This window comes from Oryx dammah, unplaced genomic scaffold, assembly GCF_014754425.2.
Source record: "Oryx dammah isolate SB20612 unplaced genomic scaffold, SCBI_Odam_1.1 HiC_scaffold_4, whole genome shotgun sequence".
Classification (NCBI taxonomy): Eukaryota; Metazoa; Chordata; class Mammalia; order Artiodactyla; family Bovidae; genus Oryx; species Oryx dammah.
The window spans coordinates 83,844,942-83,871,903 of NW_024070188.1; the positions used below are offsets into that span (position 1 = coordinate 83,844,942).

The 26,962-nt window shown below is 44.2% G+C and overlaps 1 protein-coding gene across 1 annotated transcript in view; it reads right to left on the minus strand.

Annotated features, from left to right (window-relative positions):
- The window catches only part of PRKN (parkin RBR E3 ubiquitin protein ligase), a 1,215,957-nt gene that overhangs the window by 197,943 nt on the left and 991,052 nt on the right, over window positions 1-26,962 (minus strand). Inside the window, exon 9 of the mRNA XM_040238940.1 lies at window positions 4,711-4,860. Within this exon, the coding sequence (XP_040094874.1) occupies window positions 4,711-4,860 (150 nt within the window). The remainder of the gene's footprint in view (window positions 1-4,710; window positions 4,861-26,962) is intronic.

A 26,962-nucleotide genomic window follows, 5' to 3' on the forward strand; every position in this document is an offset into this window, starting at 1 on the left:
TGTGCTTGTCAAAAGGAAAATATCAGTGCTCCCAAGACCAAGACATTTTTTAAAATCAGAATGCACTGAATTCTTCATTCGGCGGTGAGGCCTTCAATAGGGCATATAAACTGCAATTTTTGGAGGATTTTCAGGTTCCTAAATGACTTTTTGTGGATCTCTGAAGTTAGTATATTTTGGTGTTCTAAATGATGTATTACATGTATAAGTAAAACACTGCATATTTTATGTTTTTTGAAGAGACTCTTGTTGAGGCAAGGTAAGCGATTCTAATATTGGGGTACATAATGATTAGTATTTGAAAATAAAAGTGTATTCATATTACTTCTACATTGCCAAGATTCATTCATTCATTCACTCAATGAATGTTGAGCTCTAAATACATGTTCTTACTGAGAACAATATCAAGGCTGAGGACAGGAATCTGAAAATACGAAACAAGTATAACACTTCCACTTGGACCCTGAGAGGGAGTACTTAAGTTCAAATCATTCTTTAATAATGGTAAAAATTTTGCTATAACCATCACACATCTATCAGGCCTTTCCTGGATGGACTGACATTATCATTTAAATGGAAATCCTTATATTCATTAGCTAATGTTCACTGCTCTCTGGGTAACAGTTAAGCCAGTGACTTAGGAGAGCCAAGGATCAGCTAATCTGATTTTCCAGTGAGTAGTACTATACGCTTGCATATAGAAGTCATCAGTACTAGCCTGAACACTCATTTAAAGAAAAGACAATCACAATACTGAAGCTTGTGCCTTCAGATGGAAGCTATGTAGAATAGCGATCAGGGAAGTAGCGGGGACCATCTAGGCATGTGGTGGTGGGATGGCTGATGGGAAGATTAGAACTGTCTGTCTGGATATCAGCACAGAGGTGTGTCTCTCAAAATGTGAGTCCATGTGGGTCCACCTCACTATGTACCTGGAAGGCTGAATTTTTAAATTCTGTGAATGATAGGGAATTTGGTTTTCAACCTTTTTTTATGCAGGAGATCCTTTTTGTAACATCAAGCCCCACATAATAAGAGTTGACAGTTGAGGACAAATTAAGTACAGGTGGATTTGCGGATACCTTACAGTAAACTTCAAAGCTACATCCCAAGAAGCACGCCCGAGACTCTGATGCTCGCACAGCTTGCAGTCAGTTCCTTTCCTTGAGCACTGTGTAGGGTGAGGCACGCCCTGCTCTGGGGGCTTTGTGGCCACTGTCCATGGTGCTACAGCAAACCCTGAGCAGACTCGTCTGATTCAGCTTCCTCTAACTTCCATTATTGGGCCCTGTTGTGTCTCATAACAGACAAGACAACATAAACTAACCACGGTTTCTTTCACACAACAGCTTTCCATTACCACCCTTAAATCCAGAAAAGACTGGCAGCTTACAAGGGTGTACAAATCACAGCAAAACAGCATATACCAGGAAAAAGGGAACAGAAAGACGTCAAGCCAAGAAATAAGTTTCCAAACTCATTCTATTAGTGGCCTATTTCTCTGCTGTGGCTCTAGGTTTTCCAGCAGTCAGCTTTCAGCGGGGACCATTAGCAGGGTCAACTTTTCCCAGGACAAGCATAATGAACCTGGAATGGGCACCATGGTCCCTCACAGAAAAGCCCACTTGGATGTCCGGAGCCACAAGTGTTGAGTCATCTGTATAATGACTGCAGTATAAACATATGACACTAAATTACTGTGCAAGAAAAGCAAAAGCAATTCTTTCAAGGGCTAAAATAGTGAGGCCTGGGTACCTAATTCCCTGCTGCATCTAGCTTGATTCAGAGGGGAATATTCTAGAATATCTGGAAGAGAGGATCAAACAAACACCCTGTTGTTAATTTTCCTTGAATATTTAGTTAGGTCTTTTAGGTGAGCTTTTGATAAATCCTGATTAAGCTTTTGATTAAATATTAAATAAATACATACTTTATGCCATGTGCTGTTACACCCATCAGCTCCTTTAACATTCATAATGGCCTTACAAGGGCTTTCCAGGTGGCACTGGTGGTGAAGAGCCCACCTCTCAACGCAGGAGACCTAGGAGACACTGGTTCGATCCCCCTGGGTTCAGAAGATCCTCTGGAGAAGGGAATGGCAACCCACTCCAGTACTCTTGCCTGGAGAATGCCATGGACAGAGGAGCCTTATACAGGGCCATTGTAATACACTCTGTTTTAAAATGAGGAGACTGAGGCACACAAAGATTAAGACCACTGGGAGTTGATGAAGCCAAAATTTGGACCTAAGTCATACAACCTAATCTCCTTTTTAAGCACCACAGAATCCCTAAGCCATGTAAGTTGGGTTAACATGCTTTTGTGAAAGTTGAAGATTTGAAGAAACAAGAGCAATGATGATGTCAATTTATCTCTTCTGAAAGGCCAAAGCAGTGGGAATTGATATCAGCCTGAAAAAGCTTATGGGGATTGGGGCAAAAAAGGTGCAGAGGACAAAGAAAGCATCAAGTTAGATGTTTTAGAAAATCATTTCTCTTTGTTCTTTATTCAACTTCTTCAGATTGTAGACAGTGGTGGTTCAAAATACATCCCTGAATTCCCTGACACCTTGCCTTTAAGATGGAGCTTAGCTTTCCCTTCCCTTCCCTTTGTGGATGGGCTGGAACGTCCACTCAGTGCTAACCTCGGGAACAAAGCAGCAGTGATGGGGCACAGCCTTGGAGAGCAAGCCACCATGGCTCTGTCTTTTCTCTGTCCCTGGGATCATCTGCTCTGGGTAAGTTAGCTACCATTCTGGGGACAAGTAGCCTAAGAAAAGGAGTGTGTAATGAGAAACTGTGGCCGACAGCCAGTGAGGAACTGAGGCATTTCTGGCTAAGAATCATGGTTGAGCCATTTTTGCAGTGGGTCTTCCAGCCCCACCCAGTCAAGTCTTGGGTTAACTACAACTGAGCTTGACTCCAACCTCATGAGACCCTGAGCTAGAACCCCACAGCTAAGTTACTTAGGGATTCCTGACCCTCAGAAGCTGTGAGATAAAAGATGTTTATTAATGAAAAGGCTAAAATGTGGGGTTTTTTGTTACGTAGCAATAGCTAAGTAATATACAAACCAACAAGCATGCCCCCTCCCCATAACAAAACAGAATAACTAAAAATAAAACACATTACCTAGAAGCTCCAAAGAAATATCCTGAAGATAGTCATTCTCCTTTAGGTAAGGTTTGCCCCTAAACTCTCTTAACCCAAAGATATTAAAGCAATTCAATTCATTTCTAAGGTAATTTTCCATAATTTGTTAGATGTTTTAGAATTGAATTGTGTGTGTTACTTATAATATCACATTGTGTAAAACAGGGAAGAGAAAGACGTTCAAATCTTAAAATTACATAAACGTTTGAAACTGTTCAAGAAGAACAATGAATGCAGAAGACAGGCCAAAAGGACTCGGCAGCCTTAGACAACGGAACAGTAGGAACGATTATTAGGTAGAAGCGTAGATAGAACTGGGCCATTAGTTAATGGCTACTGTAACTCAATCTAATAGAAAACATTTGCCGGAAACTCTGATCCCAGAATTTGGCAGCTTGCTTGGGCCACATGCAACTGGTGCAGGTTAGACAGTAAATGATGATGACTAAGGCTGGGAAGCAGGGTTTGATTTCTGTAATTTCTAAGGCTAGCAGACATGATGTGAGTTTTCATCCTAATGAAATCGCCATTAGCCCAGAAGTATTTCTTTCTGCTTACGCATCATGGTATCTCATTAGTTTTCAACTTTCACTTGCTCTGCTTTATCACTCAGCCCAGAGCTTGGTAAGCCCCACTGCATGACCGATGGGGAGCTCTACCAAGGATGACAGATGCCAATTTATGCATAGGTAACTCAGGAGGCTCAGCCCCAAATTAGGCCTGGGTAATATGCCTCTGCCATCCATCCATACTCCTCCTTCCAACAAAGCTCCTCACGAAGCTGCAATTTTAAAAGGAATGCTCTCTCATCACAATTCAATAGCATTTTATAAGCACATACACTTCTTCCTTTTCTGGCCGGCATGAAATTTAATACCAGGATTATTATCCATTTGTCATTTCAGCCTATAATTTAGCCAGCCTATTTGCGTTTGAGTTATGCTTCCCTCACCCCTTCACCGTCAGCTCGCAGCCGTAGACCCGTTCAAGAAGCCGTCTAGGTCTTATTGGTTTGACCTCTTAGAACAAACATTTTCCACGCTTCTTTTTCTGCTTCCCTAAGAGGCCCCATTAAGTTTTGTTCATCTCTATTTAAAATGATTTTTACCACCTGATAACATTTCAAGTTTTCCATATTAATCTTCATTTTTATTTCTTGAAATACTTAGGCCAGCAACGTTGCCAAGACAATTACGCTAAGAGGTGGAATTCTCTTTCTCCTTCACTGCTGTCGACTCGATGCTACCTCTGAAGAAATTTTTGCTCCGAATTATCTGAGCACCGGAAGAGAAGTTTAAAAGGCTGACCGAGTGATTTCACGTCTTAAACACTGATAGCTATCAAAGCAGAAAATCTTACCTCCCCTCATTATATACGGGATTCTGTTAATTGAAAAAAAAAAAAAATATATATATATATACATATATTTATTTAGTTTTTACATCAGGTCAAAGCTATCAGAGTCCAAATGGAAAATGAAAATAAAGCACCAACCGAACCAATTTCCCAAAGCAAACACACACACAGAGTCCACACCGCGGGTGTGGCTGGTACTCACCCCGCAGCCCAGGCCGTGGGCCGGTTCGCAGGTGACCTTCCGCTGGCCCGCTTCTGGAAGCAGCCCCGCCCCGCAGCCCGGGCTGGGGCAGAGCACGCCCCCTAGCTGCAGCACGCACTCCTCCGCCCCGTACTGCTGGTACCGATTGTACTGCAAAAAGAAAATCAGCTTTTCAAACAGACAGCACAGATACAAAGAGGTACAGGCACTCACGTTTTACCGAAATGCTAACATTTGGTGGTTTGGGGGCGTTTTCTTGTCGATCCACTTCCATAAAAACTGCAGGGGAGGGGTGGGTGGGGTGGATAAGGTACGGTCCAACCTAGAGAAAGTCTCCCAGTGTCAACTTACAAAAGAGATAGATGAGGCATTTATTCTTTGTGTTTCTATAAATCTGTCCTCCAGCAAACTGTTTTTTCGAAGCTCGGATTTTTGGAATACGACTTTGCTGTTGTTCAGTCGCTCAGTCGCGTCCGGCTCGCCAGGCCTCCCTGTCCCTTACCATCTCCTGGAGTTTGCCTAAGTGCATGTCCGTTGACCGAGTCGGCGATGCTGTCCAGTTACCTCATTTAATACTGTTACTAACAGCATTTAATAGACTTTTTCATACAAACTTTAGGGACCGCATCCATACTTCAAGTTATGGACACTCATAAGGAATCACTTTCAACCTCATCAGATAGTATGTCATCATGCCTCTATTCAGGGGTCTATCGGTTTTTAAAACCATTTTGAAAAAAGGCGTCAGTGTTCCACTTCTGGTAATTGTTAGCAGCCCACACAATATCAATGAGCATATTCACTTTGACGAAGAAAGACTCATGTTCAAGAACAAAATTTTCCTTTCACATTATTCTTATTCTTAGAGTATGATTTCTTTTATCCCTGACTTCATTTCTTTGTGCTGTTGCTTGGCTCAATTCACTTTAATGATTCCTCCAGCCTGCAGAATAAGATTCAAAAGGCACACGCCATCGTCCAAAGCCTTCCTTATCACAGCCCTAAGTTACTGTGCTCCTTGCATTATTTGATCATATGCTCCTCTAAACTCAGCTCAACTCAGATTGATCTGCTCCACTATGAATTAATTCGTGCAACATTTATTGAACACCTACTATGTGCCAGACACCCCTGTGACTGCTGGGATACTGCCCTGAACAAAAGGGCATCTTTACTCTCATCCAAAAGAGTAGAACAGTACATACAGAAAGGTCAAACGGTCTAGCATGTCAGATGGTGATAAGTGGGGAGGAGAATAAAAAACCAGAGACAGATTCGGGGGAAGACGTGAATGACAGTTTTAGAGAGGTGATCAGGGAATCCCTTATAAAGAAGGTTCGTTTAAGCCAACATCTGAAGGAGATTAGAAAAGCAAGCCAGGTGCCACCCAGGGGAAACGAGTTTCCAGGCTGAATACAGAGCATGATAAAGGTGCAGGGGCTGCAGTGTGCTCAGTTTGCTGGAGGTCCTGCAGAGAGGCCAGTGTGTCTGAAGTAGAGTGAGTGGGGGTGTGTGTGTGGGGCAGATAATAGTAGATGAGCCAGAGAGTTCATGGGGGTTCAGGATGTATAGATCCCCAAAGGCCGCCAGAAGAATTCTGGCTTTTATTCTGAGAGATACAGGAACCACTGGAGACTGTGGAGCTGTGGATGACACAATTTGACTAATCTCTCAAAGACAGCCATCTGGCCGATATGCTCAGCGTAGACACTCAGGGACAAGGATGGAGGCAGGAAGCAGAGATGCAGGTCGGACGTGGTTTCAGCGAGGTCCATGGAGAGATGGTGGTGGCCTGAGCTAGGAAGGCAGCCGTGGGCGTGATGATGGGTCAGTGGTTGAGCTCTGCATGTACTTTGAAGGTAGAAATGGCAGATATTTTTAGGCGGATTGGATATGTGACATGAGAGGAAAAGGAATCAAGCAGGATGTAATGTTTGTCCCTCAAGGACAGAGGTCAGGGGAGCATGGGGGAGACTTACTGAGATGGGGGGACATGGGAGAAAGGGGTGTGTGTGTGTGTATGTGTGTTTAGAGAGTTGAGAAAAGGAATTGTTATTTCTGCTGTGATCATATTGTTTGTTAACTTCTGACACAGCTAAGTCAAAATGTTGAGTGCCTAACTGAATGGATGGCTTTGGAATTTAGGAGAAAAATGTAGGTTGTAGGCACCAGTTTTGAAATCATAGGTGCACACAGAGCTGAAAAGGAGAGGATTAGTATCAAGGCAACTATCCATTTTCTCATATTTCTGACCTCATCAGAAAGAGAAAGATGGATTGGTCAAGTCCCCTTGTAAATATGCTAAGACTACTTACATACAATGGCATTAGCTAGAAAACAGTTCTCATCTATAGAACGCATTTAGCGGGAAACACTTGATCTAAGTTTGCTTACAGTGAACAAACTAGAATATGTGAATGCATAAAGTAAGGCTCTGAAAATGTCATAAGCTATGCAATTATTAAGGGGTAAATGAAGACATTTCATCAAGTGGTGAGTGATGAGACAGTTTGTATACCCGAGAGGTTTTACGTGAGAGACCATTCTGTGCGCTTCCTGGAGACCTGATGCACTGACTCTTGCCTAGAGCATGTCCCAATATGCTGAGAAAGGACCTGGGCTTTGTTAAAATAGTAGCTGTGGTAAATGATGTGGGCTTCCTTTATTTTGTCTGTGCTTCATCATTACCAGCATCCTTAAAGTTATTAGTAAAGCGTGACACTGGGCTCTGTCTATGATTCTTGTACGTCTGGTTTGACAGTCAGACTCTGTGTCATCTCAGTAGCCCCAAGACCGGAAGAGACTCTCTACACTTTGCGGATGCTGAGATGGAGCCACTAAAGAGACTGAGATGAAGCGGTCTACTCGGCAAGCGGGAGATGAGATGGATGAGCAGGTCCTGGAAGCCAAGGGAACACAATGTTTCAAGGAGGGTGCGTGTGTCATGACAAATTGTGTCAAAGGTGCAGATAAGCCACTTTATCTGGAAGCTGGCGGGACTTAGAAATGGAGACGCCGTTGTAATCTTGACAGGAGCCATGCCTTATTGGAGGCATGGAGCCAAAAGCCTCGTGGGGGTGGAGTCGAGAGAGAATGGGAGGAGCAGATGCCAAGAGGTGAGCACGGACACTCCTTTCTAGGAGTTTGGCCGAAAGGGCTGCAGAGATGGGGGGGGAGCAGCCGGAGGGGCTGTGGGACTGTTAAGAGTTTTTTGAACATGGGAGACCTCTGTAATGGCAGGATGCTAGTATGCCAAAGGGAGTGAGTGGGAAGAGGAGGCACTTGGTGGTGCCCTGAGCAGGTGATGCAATGGGAGCCGAAGGATGAGAAGGGGGGTAATCTTGGAGGGGAGGAAGGCTGCGTGCTGGGCCCCAGGTCTGGACAAGGGAGGCTTGGGGAATTTGAGAAGAGAAGGAAAGGTGTGAATAAGAAAGGAGAAGGAAGGGATAGTCAGGATTGTTGCTGGGCACTAACAGCCCCTGATGTGAGCATTGGACCTTAAAGAAAAGCTGAGCACTAAAGAACTGATGCTTTCGAATCATGCTGCTAGAAAAGACTCTTGAGAGTCCCTTGGGCTGCAAGGAGGTCAAACCAGTCAATCCTAAAGGAGATCAACCCTGGATATTCATTGGAAGGACTGATGCTGAAGATGAACCTGATGCGAAGAGCTGACTCTTTGGGAAAGACTGAAGGCCGAAGGAGAAGTGGGCAACAGAGGATGAGATGGTTAGTCAGCATCACTCGAGTGGACGTGAATCGGAGCCAACTCTGGAAAACAGTGAAGGACATGGGAGCCTGGTCCCATGGGTGCTGCAGTCCATGGAGTCGTGAAGAGTCAGACACGACCTAGCGGCTGAACAACAGCAGCCCATCCGGGGTCAGAGACTGACTCTAGAGCAGGCTGGTCAGTAGAGTGCCTGCTCTTCTGCACTAACACTCAGGGGCAAGTGCAGAGCAGACACGAAGTTGGCTTTAAGCCAGGCGGGCGTTTGGTCAGACTTGTATGAGGAAGTCTCCCGCCCCCCTTTGGCTTTGGCACATGACATCCCCTCATATCACTGTGAATGATTCCAGTAAGTATTTATTGAATCCCTCTGCTCAGCTCTGAACCACTGGACTGTGAAAATTTCTGTCTTGGCCTATGCAAAATGGGAACAAAATTTCAGTTTTACAAAATGGTTACACCCCGGGGAGCTAATGTACAGCCTGGGGAGTACAGCTAATAATTTTATTTTGTAGACTTGAATTTGCTCAAATGGTAGCTATTTCCAAACTATAGAGTTTTTACTTAACATTTTCAATTTTACATCTATATCTTCCTTTCCACCCCCTCCCCCGACTGGCTATCAAGAACACAGAGAATGATAGAGGTGTGATACATATATACGATGGAATATTACTCAGCCACAAAAAAGAATGAAATAATACCACGTGCAGCAACGTGGATAGACCTAGGAATTGTCATATTGAGTGAAGTGAAGTCAGAGAGGGAGAAATATCATATGACCCCCCTTATATGTGGAATCTGAAAAAAAATCATGCAAATGGACTTACGGAACAGAAAGAGACTCACAGACTTCGAGGATGAACTCACAGTTGTTGGGGAGAAGGGACAGTTGGGGAGTTGGGGATGGACATGTACACACTGCTATATTTAAAACGGATAATGAACAAGGACCTACTGTGTCACACAGGGAACTCTTCTCAGTGTTACGTGACCACCTGGATGGGAGGGGAGTTTGGGGAGAATGGATGTATTTATATGTATGACTGAGTGCCTTTGCTGTTCACCTGAAACCATCACAAAATTGTTAACTGGCTATACCTCAACACAAAATAAAAAGTTTAAAAAAGAAAAAAAAAGACAGAGAATGGTAGGATTATCATATTCACAACAGCAGATTAGCTTCAGCTTACATTGTATGCACTGTGATTTCAGAACAGTAATAATATTATCACCACGAATATGATTACTAAAAACCTCAAATATACTTTCTCTACCCATTCTCTACCATTCTCTACCCATTCTCCTGCTGAATTTTTCTAACAATAATAGTGTATCTACACTGTTGAAACATAGGACCATTTCATACTATGCTTTCTTTCTAACTGTCATGTTATATTAACTCTACACACACACACACTTAATGTTCACTACCAGGCCTCATGTTAATGTCTGACCAGCAATTCTGGTGGTTTTAAGTTTGTTCTCTAATTCCTCGGGAATATGTCACTGGAAAAATATTCACTGAATTCTTGCTCAGTGACAAATGATTCAGGGCCTTTATTCTTGAGCATGAGTTTGGCTGGATGAGTCCTGGGTTCACCTTTTTTCCCCCTCAAGTGTCTTAAATGTCTTACATCTTACTCTGTGTTCTGATGTAAAGTGTTATGGGCAAGCCTGATGATGATTTGATTTTTTTTTCCTTTATGAGTAAATTGATCTTTTTTGCCCAGATGCCCAAAGGATTTATTTTTCTTTAGAATCTAGTAATTTTATTAGAATATGTCTTGTTGAGGCTTCTCCAGTGGCTCAGCAGTAAATAAATCGCCTGCGGTGCAGGAGTCACAGAAGAAGTGGGTTCAGTCCCTGGGCTGGGAAGATCCCCTGGAGGAAGGCTTGGCATCCCAGTTCAGTATTCTTGCCTGGAGAATTCCATGGACAGAGGAGCCTGGCGGGCTGCACGCCACGGGGTCGCACGGAGTCGGACTCGACTGACGGGACTTAGCACAGCACAGCACATGTCTTGGTGCTGGTCATTTTCTGATCAATTTTCACACACATTCTATGTCAGGAAAGTTGTATTGAATTCAATTTTTTAGTATTTACTCCATTCTCTTGCTTTGATGTTCTTCTCATGGGCTTTCTAGCATACATATATTAGATTTTCTTTATCCAACTTCTAAGTTGGTCAACTTCTCTAAACTGGTTTAGAAGTTGGTAAATAAAGTACTCAGTTGCATCTCATTCTCTGCAACCCTATGGACTCGCCAGGCTCCTCTGGCCATGGGACTGCCCAGGCAAGAACACTGGAGTGGGTTGCCATTTCCTCCTTCTGAGGATCTTCCCCACCTAGGGACCGAACCCCCATCTCTGGCATACCCTACATCGGCAGGCAGATTCTTTACCACTGAGCTACCTGGGAAGCCCAAATAAAGTTCATCTTACTTTATTTTCATTTTAAAGAATTTTCTTTTTTTTCACTTTCTATTTCTCTTAAGAAAATATCTCCTGTTATTTATCTGCACTTGTGTAATTTCTTAATACAAACACACTGTAGAAAATTCTTAAAGAGATGGGAATACCAGACCATCTGACCTGCCTTCTGAGAAATCTATATGCAGGTCAAGAAGCAACAGTTAAAACTGGACACAGAACAATAGACTGGTTCCAAATAGGGAAAGGAGTACGTCAAGGCTGTGTATTGTCACTTATTTAACTTCTATGCAGAATACATAATGAGAAATGCTGGGCTGGAAGAAGCACAAGCTGGAATCAAGATTGCTGGGAGAAATATCAATAACCTCAGATATGCAGATGACACCACCTTTATGGCAGAAAGCAAAGAACAACTAAAGAGCCTCTTGATGAAAGTGAAAGAGGAGAGTAAAAAAGTTGGCTTAAAACTCAACATTCAGAAAATGAAGATCATGGCATCTGGTCCCATCACTTCATGGCAAATAGATGGGAAACAGTGGAAACAGTGGCTGACTTTATTTTTCTGGGCTCCAAAATCACTGCAGATGGTGACTGCAACCATGAAATTAAAAGCCGCTTGCTCCTTGGAAGAAAAGTTATGACCAACCTAGCTGCTGCTGCTACTGCTACGTCGCTTCAGTCGTGTCCAACTCTGTGCGACCCCACAGACGGCAGCCCACCAGGCTCCCCCATCCCTGGGATTCTCCAGACAAGAATAATGGAGTGGGTTGCCATTTCCTTCTCCAATGCATGAAAGTGAAACGTGAAAGGGAAGTCACTCAGTCATGTCTGACTCAGTGACCCCATGGACTGCAGCCTACCAGGCTCCTCCATCCATGGGATTTTCCAGGCAAGAGTACTGGAGTGGGGTGCCATTGCCTTCTCTGGACCAACCTAGACAGCATATTAAAAAGCAGAGACATTACTTTGCCAACAAAGGTCCATCTAGTCAAAGCTATGGTTTTTCCAGTAGTCATGAATGGGTGTGAGAGTTGGACTATAAACAAAGCTGAGCGCCAAAGAATTGATGCTTTTGAACTGTGGTGTTGGAGAAGACTCCTGAGAGTCCCTTGGCCTGCAAGGAGATCCAATCAGTCCATCCTAAAGGAAATCAGTCCTGAATATTCATTGAAAGGACTAAAGCTGAAACTCCAATACTTTGGCCACCTGATGCGAAGAACTGACTGATTGGGAAAGACCATGATGCTGGGAAAGATTGAAGGTGGGAGGAGAAGGGGACAACAGAGGATGAGATGGCTGGATGGCATCACTGACTCAATGGACATGAGTTTGAGTAAACTCTGGGAGTTAGTGATGGAGAGGGAGGCCTGGCGAGCTGCAGTCCATGGGGTCGCAAAGAGTCGGACACGACTGAGCAACTGAACTGAACCAGTGAACCTACCAGGCTCCTCCATCCATGGGATTTTCCAGGCAACAGTACTGGAGTGGGTTGCCATTTCCTTCTCCAAATTTCTTAGTAACTTAATTCCCTTTGGAGTAGTTTTTTGGTTTTCACCTGACGGGTGGACAGGACCGGTTGCTAAGCACTCATGTCTCTCAGGACACCGTTCTGTTCTCCTCTCTGCCTCCTCAAAAACTGTGGGATTTGACCTTTTTCTCTTCTATTGGGATTTTACTTTGTTTCTTTCTGTTGCCCTCCTTTACATGAAATTAGTTCTGAAGTTTTAGGAGGAAGAAGGATTCCGAGTAGCTCTTAATGGCTCTAGAGTTTCTTCTTCAGTTCTGGGGGCAGTGTTCAAACCCAGTTCCTGCCATCCCCCAACTCTGTTCCTCTCCTTCCAAGTGGACTTTCTCTTTTCCTTTACTTTTCTGAGTGAGTCTCTCCCCAGCGTGGGGCGGTGTCCTCACGGAGGCCTTTGGCTGTTGTGGCTTGTGAGTCATGGGAGCTGCGTGCTCCAGCCCCTAAGACCTTCCTGTAGGCCCTCCTCACTCCCCTCGTCTCCTTCACTGAGTTGTATTCCTGAGTTCATCACAATGTCTTGACCATAGCTGTTGCACAATTAATAGTTGTAGAATAAATGAATGAAATTTAACTTCATTCTTAATTAAAGAACTCTAATAAAATAATCAATGACAATGGGACTTAATAACAGAGTGGATAGGATGGTTTTACCTATGTGAATTATTTTCTATTTTAAATAAATGGTTAAGTAATTAGCTATTTTCTGATTTGATGACAGATCACCTGGCTATGTAATTTAGTTGAGCAATTTTACTGCTATGATAATACTTTTTCTAAGAAGAAGTTAACCTACGGACAAAGTGCATTAACACTTTAACAGTTCTTGCTGACTACATCTGTCACAGTCTCAAATTCTGACAGAATGCATAAATTATGCTCCTCTTTCCATTTATTAACTAAGGAGTTTATAAGAATGACTTTATTACATTCAAACTATTTACAATACACTCTAGGAGCATTTGGGCAAACAATTCCTTTTCTAAAGGAAGACAAATATTTTAGCTTGTATATCTGGTAATTTCTGGTTAAAAAGTACACACAGGGTTTGAATTTACTACGTTTACATTGAATTTACCTACATTTACTGAATGCATTTTTTTTCAACATTGTGAAATTTATAAGAAAAACATCTGACCTGGACCAAGAATGTTCTAGTATTCAAGAAAGTTTAATGTCCGAAGGAAACAATTAATCTGACTCTGCGGCCCCATAGTATGTAGCCCATCCAGGCTCCTTTGTCCATGGAATTTTCCAGGCAAGAACACTGGAGCCAGTTGCCATTTCCTCCTCCAGGCTCTTCTGGACCCAGGGACTGAACTCCGGTCTCCTGCCTCGGCAGGCAGATTCTTTACCACTGCGCCACCTCTGGGAAGCCCTGTGTATGTCATTAGCAGAGGTCACTGTGCAGTTCTTTTCAAGGCTCGACCCACATTTACATAGGTTCCTTTCGCCCACTTACTGGCACAAAGTTGAGAGTGCACGGAAGGAAACCTACTGTATATTTATTGGAGAGCGGTCACAAATTAGCACTAGACAGAGCAGAATATTTGTGCTCATCTGAGTGTAAAACACACAGAATAGTGGTGAAGTGGTAAATGGGCTGCACAGGGTGGAGAGGACAATTACTGACCCTTTGAGGAGACTTGTGTTATTTCCTAGGGCTTTTTTTACTTATCAGTGTTGAATAGCATTTATAAATAGAACTAACTTGGATGAATGTGGTTAATTTGTAACATGAACTAGTTCTGCATGAAGGAGTCCATTCTCGGGTGAGCTCAAAAGTAGCAAATTCTCTAAAAATCACTTCTGCACTGTCTGCCTTTGGAATCACAGTGAGGGTCTTTGTGTGTGCTTGTGTACATATATATATTAACACTTATTTGTCAACTTATGCTGTTTAAGCTATTAAGTTTGAAAATTTCTAGATATACTTTCATAAAGTGGATAATCTACAGATAGATACCTAACATAATTGTGACCCGACAGAATAACATTTGCAAACATTAAGAAAATTTTAATATTAACAAAGTATACTATTCCCTGTGAAAGTGAAAGTGTTAGTTGTTCAGTGGTGTCCGACTCTTTGTGACTCCATGGACTATAGCCCACCAGGCTCCTCTGTCCATGGATGTCTCCAGAGAAGAATAATGGATCGGGTTGCCATTTCCGGCTCTAGGGGATCTTCCTGACCCAGGGATTGAGCCTGCGTCTCCTGCATCACAGGCAGAGTCTTTACTGTCTGAGCCACCAGATGCTCATTATACTATTCTATACCTAAGGAAACAAATAAAAAAAAAAAACAGTTCTTCCTACATTGCATCAGACTATAGTCAAAATACATCCTGTTAAACGACCTATCTAGGTGATATCGCAACTCATCGGTATGGTTTATATTTTATATATTTGGGGAGTAAATTATTCAGTCTTTATGTGTATGCTCAAGGGTTCTCTTAAGAACAGGAAATACTCATTTTAAAGTATTAAAGTATAAAATGCATAGACATTTCAGTAAGCTCATATTTTAAGAACCTAAATAATGAGTCATGGGAGAGGACAATCAAATAGAGGCGGCGTTTTGGTCTGTTGTAGGAAGAGTTGGGTTCGGTAGGAGAATGTTCTATAATGAAGCCAGGGCCCCGGTTTCAACTCCCACATGGGCCAGTTAGCTTCCCGGCTCCTGCCGGCCACTGGCTCCATGCAGGTGGTCACCTGAGGGTCAGGTCGTGGGGAGTTCAAACCCTCCCCTCCACTGGACAGCCCCTCAAAGGCCTGTCCTCTGGAGGAGGGCACAGACAGCTCCTTACAAGGAGTAATTCCCATGCTTGCTTCAGAAAAGACAGCGAGAGGGAAGCTAAATCTTGTGAGAGAAATTAAAAGCACAGGGATACTAGGTAAAACTAAAATCTGGGGAAGCTGGCAAATGTTCTGTTAAAATGAGTCAGAGCTTGTCAGCCGGCCAGGAGCTGCCGCAGTCTTTCAGATCTTCTGAGCCGGAGAGGTGGCCGTTTTTGTTTGGCCGTGGAATTTCCCAGAGTGGCCTTTTGGGGGCACTCAGGTACAGCTACAAAAGCAACCTCTACAGGGGCTGTCCAGCTTTTTCCCTGCTGAATTCTGGCCTCTGTGATGTCCTGGCCACAAGAACCTGGGAAATCCCTCCATGGCCCTGTCTCCTAGCCCCCCTGGAGGCGAAAAATCCCCACTAGAGATACCATTCTCTGAATTACCACCCTGTGCCAAGGACTGTGGGCTTCCGAGGTGGCTCAGTGTTGAAAAATCCTCCTGCCAAGGTAGGAGACACTGGAAACACAGGTTTGATCCCTGGGTCGGGAAGATCCCCTACGGGAGGAAATGGCAACCCACTCCAGTGTTCTTGCCTGGAAAATCCCATGGACAGAGGAGTCTGGTTGAGCTACAGTCCATGGGGTTGCAAAGAGTCGGCCATGACTGAGCAACTAACACAGGCGTGAATTTTTCTGTTAGAATGCCTCTCTGCACACCCAAATGCCAAGGACTGTACCAATACTTTGCCTACTCGGTTCATGCTCTGTCTATCCTGGAAAGTGACAGATGAGACCACTGGGTCATAAAGACATTCAATCCCTCGCTGAAGTTCACCCGGCAGGAAACCCATACCCCTCATCAGAACTGGCTCTGGCTCTTGAAGGCCACCCTTTCCTGATACCAAGCTGCCTCCATTTTTCTTCCTTTTTTCTCTTTTATTAAAAAAAAATCAGCTCACTATTCCTTCATCATTTAGAGACTCACAGAAAAGCAGGGTATATGCTTCCTCTTTGGATAAAAAAAAAATCTAAAATAACTTTATAGAGGAACATGAATTTATGATTAATCCATTTCCCCATGCTACGTAGAGAATCCCCTATTTTCTATATGTATTAGAATTAAAAAAAAAAAAAACAAAAACGAAAAACGCTTCTTAAATTCTCAGTAATCTTAATCTTATTTTTCTTCATTTGCAGGTAGTTAGCCCTGGGGAGTTGGTGACAGCCTCTCTGGGGGTGTCTGTCACATTGCTGTTTGTATTCTCAGTTTTATTGCTAATAATGTTCTTTTCATCCCTGGACATCTGTCATCGACTGATGTAGTAAATTGGCTAGAGAAAGGGCTAGACCTTGTTCATTGCCTAGAAAAAAAAAACATCATTAGGATGGCTGAAACTAAATGTAAGGAGAAAACAGATCAAACAACACCTGAAATATAATTAGAGAAACAGACTGCATCCTGGATTGCAATTTACAAGTTTTTTTCTTAATATATATTTTTTTCTTTTTCAGATGTTTCAGATGACATGATGCCAAAAAGTAACTCAACTTCTAGTAGTCATGGAATTTTCTGGAAAGGAGGTCAAAACTATTGGCTTGTTTGTCCCTTGTCCAAGCTATGGGCCATGTCGTGCCCCACAGGAAGGGTAAGGCTTTGAAAACAGATACCTGCAAACCATTTTCATTGCAGAAATTTCTACTGAGGGTGTGACTTCACAGACTTCTGGAAGCTTCTGTTCTGCAAATAGATCTGCTAAGCACACCTTCTGATGGTGCGCTCATCAGAGGGCAAGGCTGTCTGTGGGCACAAATTATTTTACCCTTTACTACAGCCCCTGGGAAATGCTTTTGAGCAGGCTGTTAGTCTCCAAACATGAGGGTCTCATGCTCAGAGAAATGGAACTTCCCCAAGAGGGTGTGGCACTCACCACTGCACCCTTTGCCCCGCCGGTCTCTTCCTGGGCTTTACTTTTCTCTAAAACAGGATTTTCACATCTCTCCTCTCTCTAGTCTGGAGGCAACTACTCTGGTTTCAAGGTGAATCTGAGGCCAGGAGGAGGGGAAGAGTGACATTTCATTGTCTGGCAGTTTTGTGTAAGCCTTTGGTTTGAACAAGAGACTTTATTGACCTCTCTCCCCTTCCCTCTCTCTTTCCTCTCCTTAACCCTTCCTATCCTTCCCTGTTTTTCTAGTCCCCTGGTCCTGGATGCAGGAATCTGGTCGAAGGGCCCTCAGCCTGAGCTGAGGATTGGAGACTGATCACCTCCTCTTGGCAGAGAACTCGAATTCTGGTTCTGGTCTGGTCTGATTTCTGGTAGGGCCGAGTTCCAGTCCTCCCTTCTCTGGAGGCCCAGGGAAAAGTCCCATAACGCCTGGGTATCTTTAGGTGGCAGGAGACGTCTGTAAGGCCACCCCTTTCGCCCCCACCTCTCCCGCCTCCTCCCCCTTCTTTCAACCTGGCTTCCTTTCCTCCCTTGAAATCTTTGATTCTTGTATTTAAGGGCTTCCCTGATGGTGCAGAGGTTAAAGTGTCTGCCTGCAATGTGGGAGACCTGGGTTCGATCCCTGGGTTGGGAAGATCCCCTAGAGAAGGAAATGGCAACCCACTCCAGTATTCTTGCCTGGAGAATCCCATGGATGGAGGAGCTTGGTGGGCTATAGTCCATGGGTCGCAAAGAGTCGGACACGACTGAGCGACTTCACTTTAACTTTGGTTTGAGGCAATGCAATGGGTTAGTTTCCACTGCACATTTAAAGAGCAGATTAGAACTTCCAAGACCCACATAATTAAAAACATGATTTTCTGGATTGTGTTAGATGGCATTACACTTATCTTTCCTTGGTGTCAACAAGTCTATGATACCAAGCAAGTTTTTTTGGAGTGAAGGCTAAGTAAGCTGCTTTAGTGCCCAAGAGACACACTTGAGATAACAACAGCCAGGTAAGATAATGAGCGCCAGGTGGTCTGGTTGTGCACCCCCTTCCCTCCAAAGGTCCTCATTATGCCTTCCATCATGCTTCACGTCGTACCTGACTTCTGAGACTTGGGCATCGCTCACTGTTCTCGTTGCCATAAAGGTCTTGGCAGTCTCCACTATGAGCCTCCCCTCCCTCCTACAACCTCTCTCTGTGCCCCTGGGATTCCTGCTCCACAGTGAACAAGCTCTCCCAGATACCGAGCCTTTTCAAACATTTCTCTCTCCTTCCTGATTTAACGGAAACTGGCCCATCTCCTTGCAAGCCTCTAAAATGAAGGCTGCTTTTTGTTTCAGGTGTACACAGCTGAAAGCCAGAGGTGGAGCTGGTTGTCTCCTGGTTCTTCAGCGAGGTTCCTAAACTGTCGGACTCTCCTCTCTTGCAAAACCGCATCCTGCTGCTCCTTTGAAAGTTATGCCGTCTGACTACACATCCTCACCTTCTCCCCACTGCCACTGCCTGTAGTGGTCATAGGTGGAGAAGTCCCTCATTCTTGGGAGACTTTAGCTCCTAGCTCATGATTTTCACCTCTGCCTTTACTCTTGTCCTCTTTCTGGGGATCGAACCATCCATCCATCAACCTTTTCTTTCAGTTCCTTTATACCTTCTCATTTCTGGGAAGCTTTCAAAACAAATTCTTCTACCCTTCCAGTCCCTTTCTGGGCCTGTCATCCTGAGAACTTGCACCACCTCTGAAACCTAAATTCCAACTGTGTCTCTTTCCAACCATCATCTCCTATCTTTCCTTTCCTGAGGTTCTTACTCAAGTATGGACACTTAAATTCTTCAGCATCACTGAGACTTCTCATGAGCTGCCCTGGCCGTTTCTCCTGGGCCACTGTTTGTTGTCTCTTAAATCACTCATCGCAAATGTCAAATGAGCATCTTTACCTTCCTCGAGACTGTGTTGTGATTCTTGAGTAACATGGCTTATCTTGCTTCTTCCCAAACTGCTCGCATCCCCCACCCCACTCGCCCATTTCCTCCCTGGACAATTTGCTTCATATTTCACTACGAAGACAGAAGCTATGAATGAGGTATTCATTTACTGGGCAGATATTTACTAAGCGTCTTCCATGTGTCAAACACTCTATGTGGAGAAGATACAGAAGCGAAAAGTGTGTCTGTTTTCATGGAGCCATCAAACACCAACTTCTCCCCGCCACCCTCTTCCACTACAACAGCAAACACTCCTTCCCCTTCCCGCGCCACTCACCTGTGGCTTTCTGTCTTCTTACAACAAAGAAAGTGGCTTTTTCCCTGTTAAGGGTCAATTCCTCTCTCTGTGCCATGTATCCAAACACTTATCATCTTCTAAAGGACTTCCTTTCTTCAGCTAGCTCATCCAGCTCTTGAATTACCAAGTAATCCATCTCTGCTGGATCATTTCAATGAGCATAAAACAAGCTCTAGCCTCTTCAGCCTTTAAAGAACCCTCCTGCTATTTCTGCAGTTATTTTTCCCTTTTCGTAACAAAAATTCTACAAGAAGTTGATTCTCTTCGGTGGACTCTTAATCCCATAAATATATGGCTCTTGTCTCCAACCCTCCACCAAAATCGGTCATTACACTGACTCGTGATCTCCGTGTTGCCCTGTGCAAAGGACAACAGGCTTCCTCCCATCCAGCTTCTCGTTGGCATTAACATAAATCTCCCTCTGGGGAACACTTCCTTTCTTGGCTCCAGCAACATGGCACAGCTCTGTGCTTTCTCCTGCTTTACCTCAGGCTCCTGTATGATCTTCTCTGCTGGCTGCTACTCTTCTACCAAGTTTCCCAACACTGGTGCTCCTTAGGGTTCAACCCTGGTCCCTCCCCTCTTACCTCCTTTTGGCAACTGTCATGGATGTAAAATGCCACCTACATGCTAACAACTCCAAATTTACCAGTCTCTGACCCCTGACCTCCTCCTCTGAGCTCCAGTGCACACATCCAAATCTCGACCTATCTCCTTCTCAATGCTTCAGGCACATCAAACATATTAACATATTCTGAATTGAACGCCGATTCCACGCTTTCATCCTTACCTACTGCCATCAAACCCATCTCAGTGAATATAACTGTAGGATTCCTTCATCCCCCTGACTCACAGCTACTCAAGCACCGTGACCTCTAATTCTACCTTTCAGTATTCACTTGTTTCTTCTGCCAATCCTCATCTGGACCATGTCCATATGGCCACAAGACTGACTTTCTTAGACTGTGATATGGATATGTCCATCCCCTGGACGTCCATATCCATCCCCCACTGAACATGTCCTTCCCTGGTGGCTCAGACGGTAAAGCGTCTGCCTACAACGCGGGAAACCCAGGTTCGATCTACAGGCTACAGTCCATGGGGTTGCAAAGAGCTGGACACAACTGAGCGACTTCACTTTCGCTTTCTATCCCCTGCTTAAACTTTCAAGGATTCCCCGCTGAGTTTAGAATAAAATCCAAACTCTTAACCATGGTTTGGATAGTTTTTATCTTTCGTCACTGTCCCTCTTGCTCATTATTTTCCAGTCACATTGACTTTATTTAGTGGCTTGAAGAAAGCAGGCTCTCCAGCTCCTCTGGGGCCACTGAACGTGTGCTTTCCTTTGCTTGGAAGGCTCTTCTCCCTAGCCCAGTGACCCTAGCTCGATCCATGGGTGTCCTCTGAACTTTCATATTTCAGAGGTCCTGATTCCTTTTCTAAAGTAGGTTACATCTTAGCTTTTAGCATGATTTGTGCCTGTGACTTCCTTGTTTATCATTTTATACGACACCAGCACAGCAAATTTGGAAAACTCAGCAGTGGCCACAGGACTGGAAAAGGTCAGTTTTCATTCCAATCCCAAAGAAAGGCAATGCCAAAGAATGCTCAAACTATCGCACAATTGCACTCATCTCACACGCTAGTAAAGTAATGCTCAAAACTCTCCAAGCCAGGCTTCAGCAATAGGTGAACCGTGAGCTTCCTGATGTTCAAGCTGGTTTTAGAAAAGGCAGAGGAACCAGAGATCAAATTGCCAACATCTGCTGGATCATGGAAAAAGCAAGAGAGTTCCAGAAAAACATCTATTTCTGCTTTATTGACTATGCCAAAGCCTTTGACTGTGAAAAATTCTGAAAGAGATGGGAATACCAGACCACCTGACTTGCCTCTTGAGAAATCTGTATGCAGGCCAGGAAGCAATGGTTAGAACTGGACATGGAACAACAGACTGGTTCCAAATAGGAAAAGGAGTCTGTCAAGGCTGTATATTGTCACCCGGCTTATTTAACTTATATGCAGAGTACATCATAAGAAACGCTGGACTGGAAGAAACAAGCTGGAATCAAGATTGCTGGGAGAAATATCAATCACCTCAGATATGCAGATGACACCACCCTTATGGCAGAAAGTGAAGAGGAACTAAAAAGCCTCTTGATGAAAGTAAAAGAGGAGAGTGAAAAGGTTGGCTTAAACCTCAACATTCAGAAAACGAAGATCATGGCATCCGGTCCCATCACTCCATGGGAAATAGATGGGGAAACAGTGGAAACAGTGACAGACTTTGTTTTTTTGGGCTCCAAAATCACTGCAGATGGTGAGTGCAGCCATGAAATTAAAAGACGCTTACTCCTTGGAAGAAAAACTATGACCAACCTAGATAGCATATTCAAAAGCAGAGACATTACTTTGCCAACTAAGGTCCGTTTAGTCAAGGCTATGGTTTTTCCTGTGGTCATGTATGGATGTGAGAGTTGGACTGTGAAGAAGGCTGAGCGCTGAAGAATTGATGCTTTTGAACTGTGGTGTTGGAGAAGACTCTTGAGATTCCCTTAGACTGCAAGGAGATCCAACCAGTCCATTCTGAAGGAGATCAACCCTGGGATTTCTTTGGAAGGAATGATGCTAAAGCTGAAACTCCAGTACTTTGGCCACCTCATGCGAAGAGTTGACTCATTGGAAAAGACCCTGATGCTGGGAGGGATTGGGGGCAGAAGGAGAAGGGGACGACCGAGGATGAGACGGCTGAACGGCATCACGGACTCGATGGAAGCGAGTCTGAGTGAACTCCAGGAGATGGTGATAGACAGGGAGGCCTGGTGTGCTGCGGTTCATGGGGTTGCAAAGAGTCGGACATGACTGAGTGACTGAGCTGAACTGAACTGAGCACAATAATCCATGGGGCTGCAAAAGAGTCGGACACATCTGAGCGATTGCATAACAACAAGCACAATAATAGTAAAAAAAAATATTAAAAATGTTTGTTGAATAGGTGAAGGTTATTTCCTTAAGATTCTGGTGATTAAACTCAAAGAGGAGGTAGCTGGTAAGAATGGAAGTATGTTTGAAAGGCAGTGCTTCTGAAGACCCTCCAAACCCGCTGAACTTATGGATACCACATCTGTTTCCTTTGGGCTTCCCTGGTGGCTGAGATGGTGAAGAATCTGCCTGCAGTGCAGGAGACTCGAGTTCAATCCCTGGGTTGGGAAGATCCCCTGGAGAAGGAAATGGCCACCCAGTCCAGGATTCTTGCCTGGAGGAATCCCATGGACAGAGGAGCCTGGTGGGCTACCATCCATGGGGTCACAAAGAGTCAGACACGACTGAATGACTAACACTTTCACTTTTTCACAATCTGTTTTCTTCAGGCCCCATCTAGAACTTTGGAGTCACTCTACTCATGTACAGTGTAATATCTTTGCTTTGGACTTGGACTTGGTGGGTGAGGGTCGGGGGCTGAAAGGGGCTTTATGAATGTAAATTGTAAACACAAATCAGAGACAGGACCAAGAAGCTAAAGTACATGCATTGTGTTAAATTCCAAGGGGTTTTGATTGCACTTTTACTTTTAGAAGGTAATGATATACAGTGTTTAATGATTTATTTTTAATTCAGATCTCAAAAATCAAGTGCTTATTGAATGAAATTGAAAAGGAACCACATACAAAGCAATCAGATAGCTGGTGAGCATCTCTACCTTCCAGTAGTGAATTCAGTAATTAACTAGTATCTGTACAGGTTTTATCAACTCAGTTTTATCAACTTTTAAGCGAACATTACACTGATTATTTTTTAATTTTTTTCTTTTCCATTATGCTTTCTTTTTAATAGGATATTGACTGTAGTTCCTTGTTACTCTGATTTTAGTGTCTACTTTGATGCTGCTAGTTCAGTCTATTGATGGACTGTAAATAGTACTTAAATCAGAAATATTTTAGTGTAGCACTTAATATCTGCAACTTACTTCGCCATCTTATTTATTTACAAAAATTCTGAGAGATGACTGAACATTACTTTTCCTTTTTCTACAAACTGAAAAGCCAAGTTAGAGAATAAATGATCTGTCCAAGGGAACTTGTAACACGCCGATGTAAAAATTTCATTTCGTCCTATAATACGTAAGTTGCGTCAAGCATCCAGAGAGAGGCTGACGGTTTCAGCAGCTCCTGGGTGAGGCTGCCCACCCCCACAGGCAGGGGTGGTGTTGTTGCTAGAACTCTCCGCTGCTCAGCAGACCTCATGCCACTGTCTGCCCTGACGCCGCTAGGCCTTGTCCATGTGTCATCAGGACAGAAATATCCCCGGCTGCAGTGACCTGCTTATATCACTCACCAAAGAGATTCCTGGCTCCCTGGTCGGTTCTCCCGTCTAACCCCTGACCCCACACATGGCTCCATCCATCCCCTTTCCCTCTCGCATCCCCCAGCTGCCCTAACTCCCACCCCTGAGCTGGGGGAACTCAGAGTGAGTCAGCAGGATCTGCCCTGTAACCCCAACCTACCTACTCTCTCAATGTTCTCACGTCCTTCCCCCACTGACCTCGGCTTCCGCCCCAGGACACGACTTGCCCTTCCTTCCACTTTACTTCCCCTTCCACCCCTCAAGTTTTTGCCACCGCTCCCTTTTGCGTCACCTCATGGATTTTCAACATCCCCAAACACAACAGCTTTCCTTTCTCTGTCTGAAACCCCCCAGATGTGACTTTCAAACCATCAGGCTCTGCCGTTTCTCTTTCACAGTACGATACCCCCGGCTCCCTCATCTCTCTTTCCCTCCCTGACCCATTTCTAGAAGCCCCAGTTCTTCACTCACCAGCACTCCCTCCAAGTCTGTCCTGATGATAATTCTGGAGGGTCCCAGGGTCCACATGGGCCATCCTTTCCAAGTCTGTGCCCTCAGCTTCTCCAGTCATCTTGTCCACTCCCTTAACTCGGCCACCCTTGGGCTCTCTGCCTCCTGACCTTGTCACTGCCAGTCTCCACACCACCTCCACAAAACCCTGAATCCAAAGAGTCCTTGAACCCACCGGGACCCATAGCCAGGGGACCCTATTGCTTTTCCCCACCTCTTTTTCTTCCCTCTTCTCTCCCCACCAAGCTGAAATCCCAGGCCCAGCTACTACACTCACACCCGAATGTCTGCCCTGCTCTCCATTCTCTCTCCTGCTTTTGTTTCACTGGGGTGGCTGGTTAGACCCTACCCTCTGCCTTTTCTGCGTCTGCGCCCACACCTGTCAGCGTGACAGGAAAACCCCCAGTTTGAAGGATCTCACTCCAAATTCACTCATTTTCTACCCTTATTCACTCACTACCCTCCTAAATGACACTTTCACCATCCTTTCCACTCTCTGTAAAACTCTTCCCTCACTTAACTCTCAAGTGATGCCTGTTTCCTGTGAAACACCCAGCAAAATCCTTCCTGCGTCTCCGGCCCTCCCCACTGCCACCAGGTCCAGCTGTCCCCACTTTTGTCTTTGGCCAAACCTACACTCTGTGAGCTGTCAAATCAAGGGTGTTGCTCCTGACATGCTCCTCTTTCCTCTGCATTATCCCCCTGCTGCCCTGCAGTCATTCCCCTCAGCACATAAACATGGTATTTTTTTGCCTATAAAAAAGAGAAACATTTGATACCACATTCCCTACCTCCAGTTACCTCATTTCTTTGTTTCCTTTTATAGCTAAAGTCTTTAAAAAAAAAAAAAGTATCTATATCCCCTCTTTCCCATTCTTCTCCCTTTTCTACTGACCCAATCCAGGCAGACTTTCACCCTCACCAGTCCACTGGTCAAGGTCACAGTGACCTCCACATTCCAAGTTCCAGGGCTCACTTCCCATCCTTGTCCTGCCTGGTAAGTGCATGGCATGAATAATTATTCTTCTTCCTAGACACACTGTGTTCCTTTGGCTCCCAGTTTATGCCCTCCTGGATTTCTTCCCACTTTATTCTGACCACACCTTGTATTTCATATGTTAAAACACTTTTTACATAAAATAAGCCTTAGATATGGTTGCTTCAGAACTCCTGTGCTCACTTTACTCTCTACCAGGGATCTCTTCCCAGGCCTCACCATGACGCTTTCCTTCCTATCTTTCAGGTCCTCACGTGCATAGCACCTGCCTCAGCGAGACTTGTCTTGACCACCTTGTGTAAAATCTCAGCTCCCCCCAGCATGCATTGTCCTTCTTTTTGGTTTTATTTTTCCTCCATGGCAATGAAAACTGTCTAACATATTATATGAAAGTGTTAGTTGCTCAGTCTTATGTGATTCTTTGCAACCCCATGGACTGTCACCAGGTCCTCTGTCCATGGGATTCTCCAGGCAAGAATACTGGAGTGGGTAGGCATTTCCTTCGCCAGGGGATCTTTCTGACCCAGGGATTGAACCCGGGTCTCCTACATTGCCGGCAGGTTCTTCACCATCTGAGCCGCCGGGGAAGCCCAACCAAAAGGTGATGCCCCTGGGTGGGTTTGCTTTCGGTGAGTAGCTGAACGTGCTAACTGTGCCACAGCGACATGGCGGCTCTGTTAACGTATCATATACGGAACGCATTTGTGTGTATATAACATGACAGCTTTCCCCAACTAGAAGGAAGCTTGAGAGGACTCTCTGTTTTCACTTCTCTAGCCCTGTAAGCATCATATACAGCATATGAGTAGGTGCTTTTTAAGTATCCGTCGAATGAAAGGAAAAAAGGAAGGAAGGACTTGTGGTTTTTTTAGGAGATCAGGGTCAGTACTGCTGTGATGCAGTATGTGGCCATTAGCACAACTGATCAGAGAAATAGTGACTTTGATTATGGCTTGATTAAATGCCTGGGAAAATGCAAAATGGCTTGAATTTTATGTAGATCTAAGGAGATGATTATAGTTGGCTTCTTTCCCTACTAATCACCCAATGACTCTAAAACAAATATGGAAACAGTCTGCAAATATTGGTACAAGTTAGAAGAGAAGGTTCTATTATCTGAGCAGAAATCTCAGGGTAACAATCAGTGATTTTTGCTTTAAGAAATCTCACTCACAGCTTTCACAGGAAAATAGCTGTGAGGGCATGGTATTTTCATAAGTAGGTATGTTTGGGGTCTGTTATCAGCTCTTGGAACTGCAATATCTTTGATTTTGTTTCTATTTGAATAAATATCCCTGTTTGTTATTCTGGAAATTTACAGTCTGAAAACATGAACGAGGCATATTGTAACCTGCTAATTCAAGGAGCTGGAAATGATTCCGGCTTTTCTTCCTCCCAGAGTTAATCCCCTTTTTGAAATCTCATGTTGGAGATGGAAAGTTCCACTTTCTGACATACACAAACCAAACAAAAACTCACAAACCAAAAACCTGTTGAAAAAAACTGAGCTGCTATACCTCTGACTACATGTTCTCTGATCAGAGTGGGCAAAGACTGCCTTTGGGAGTAAAAATCAATAAGAGAGTGTAAAATAGGTCAACCACCATGCTGTAAACTACATGACATTTGTTGTTGTTTAGTTGCTGAGTCGTGTCCAACTCTCTGCGACCCCGTGGACTGTAGCCCGCCAGGCTCCTCTGCCCATGGGATTCTCTAGGCAAGAATACTG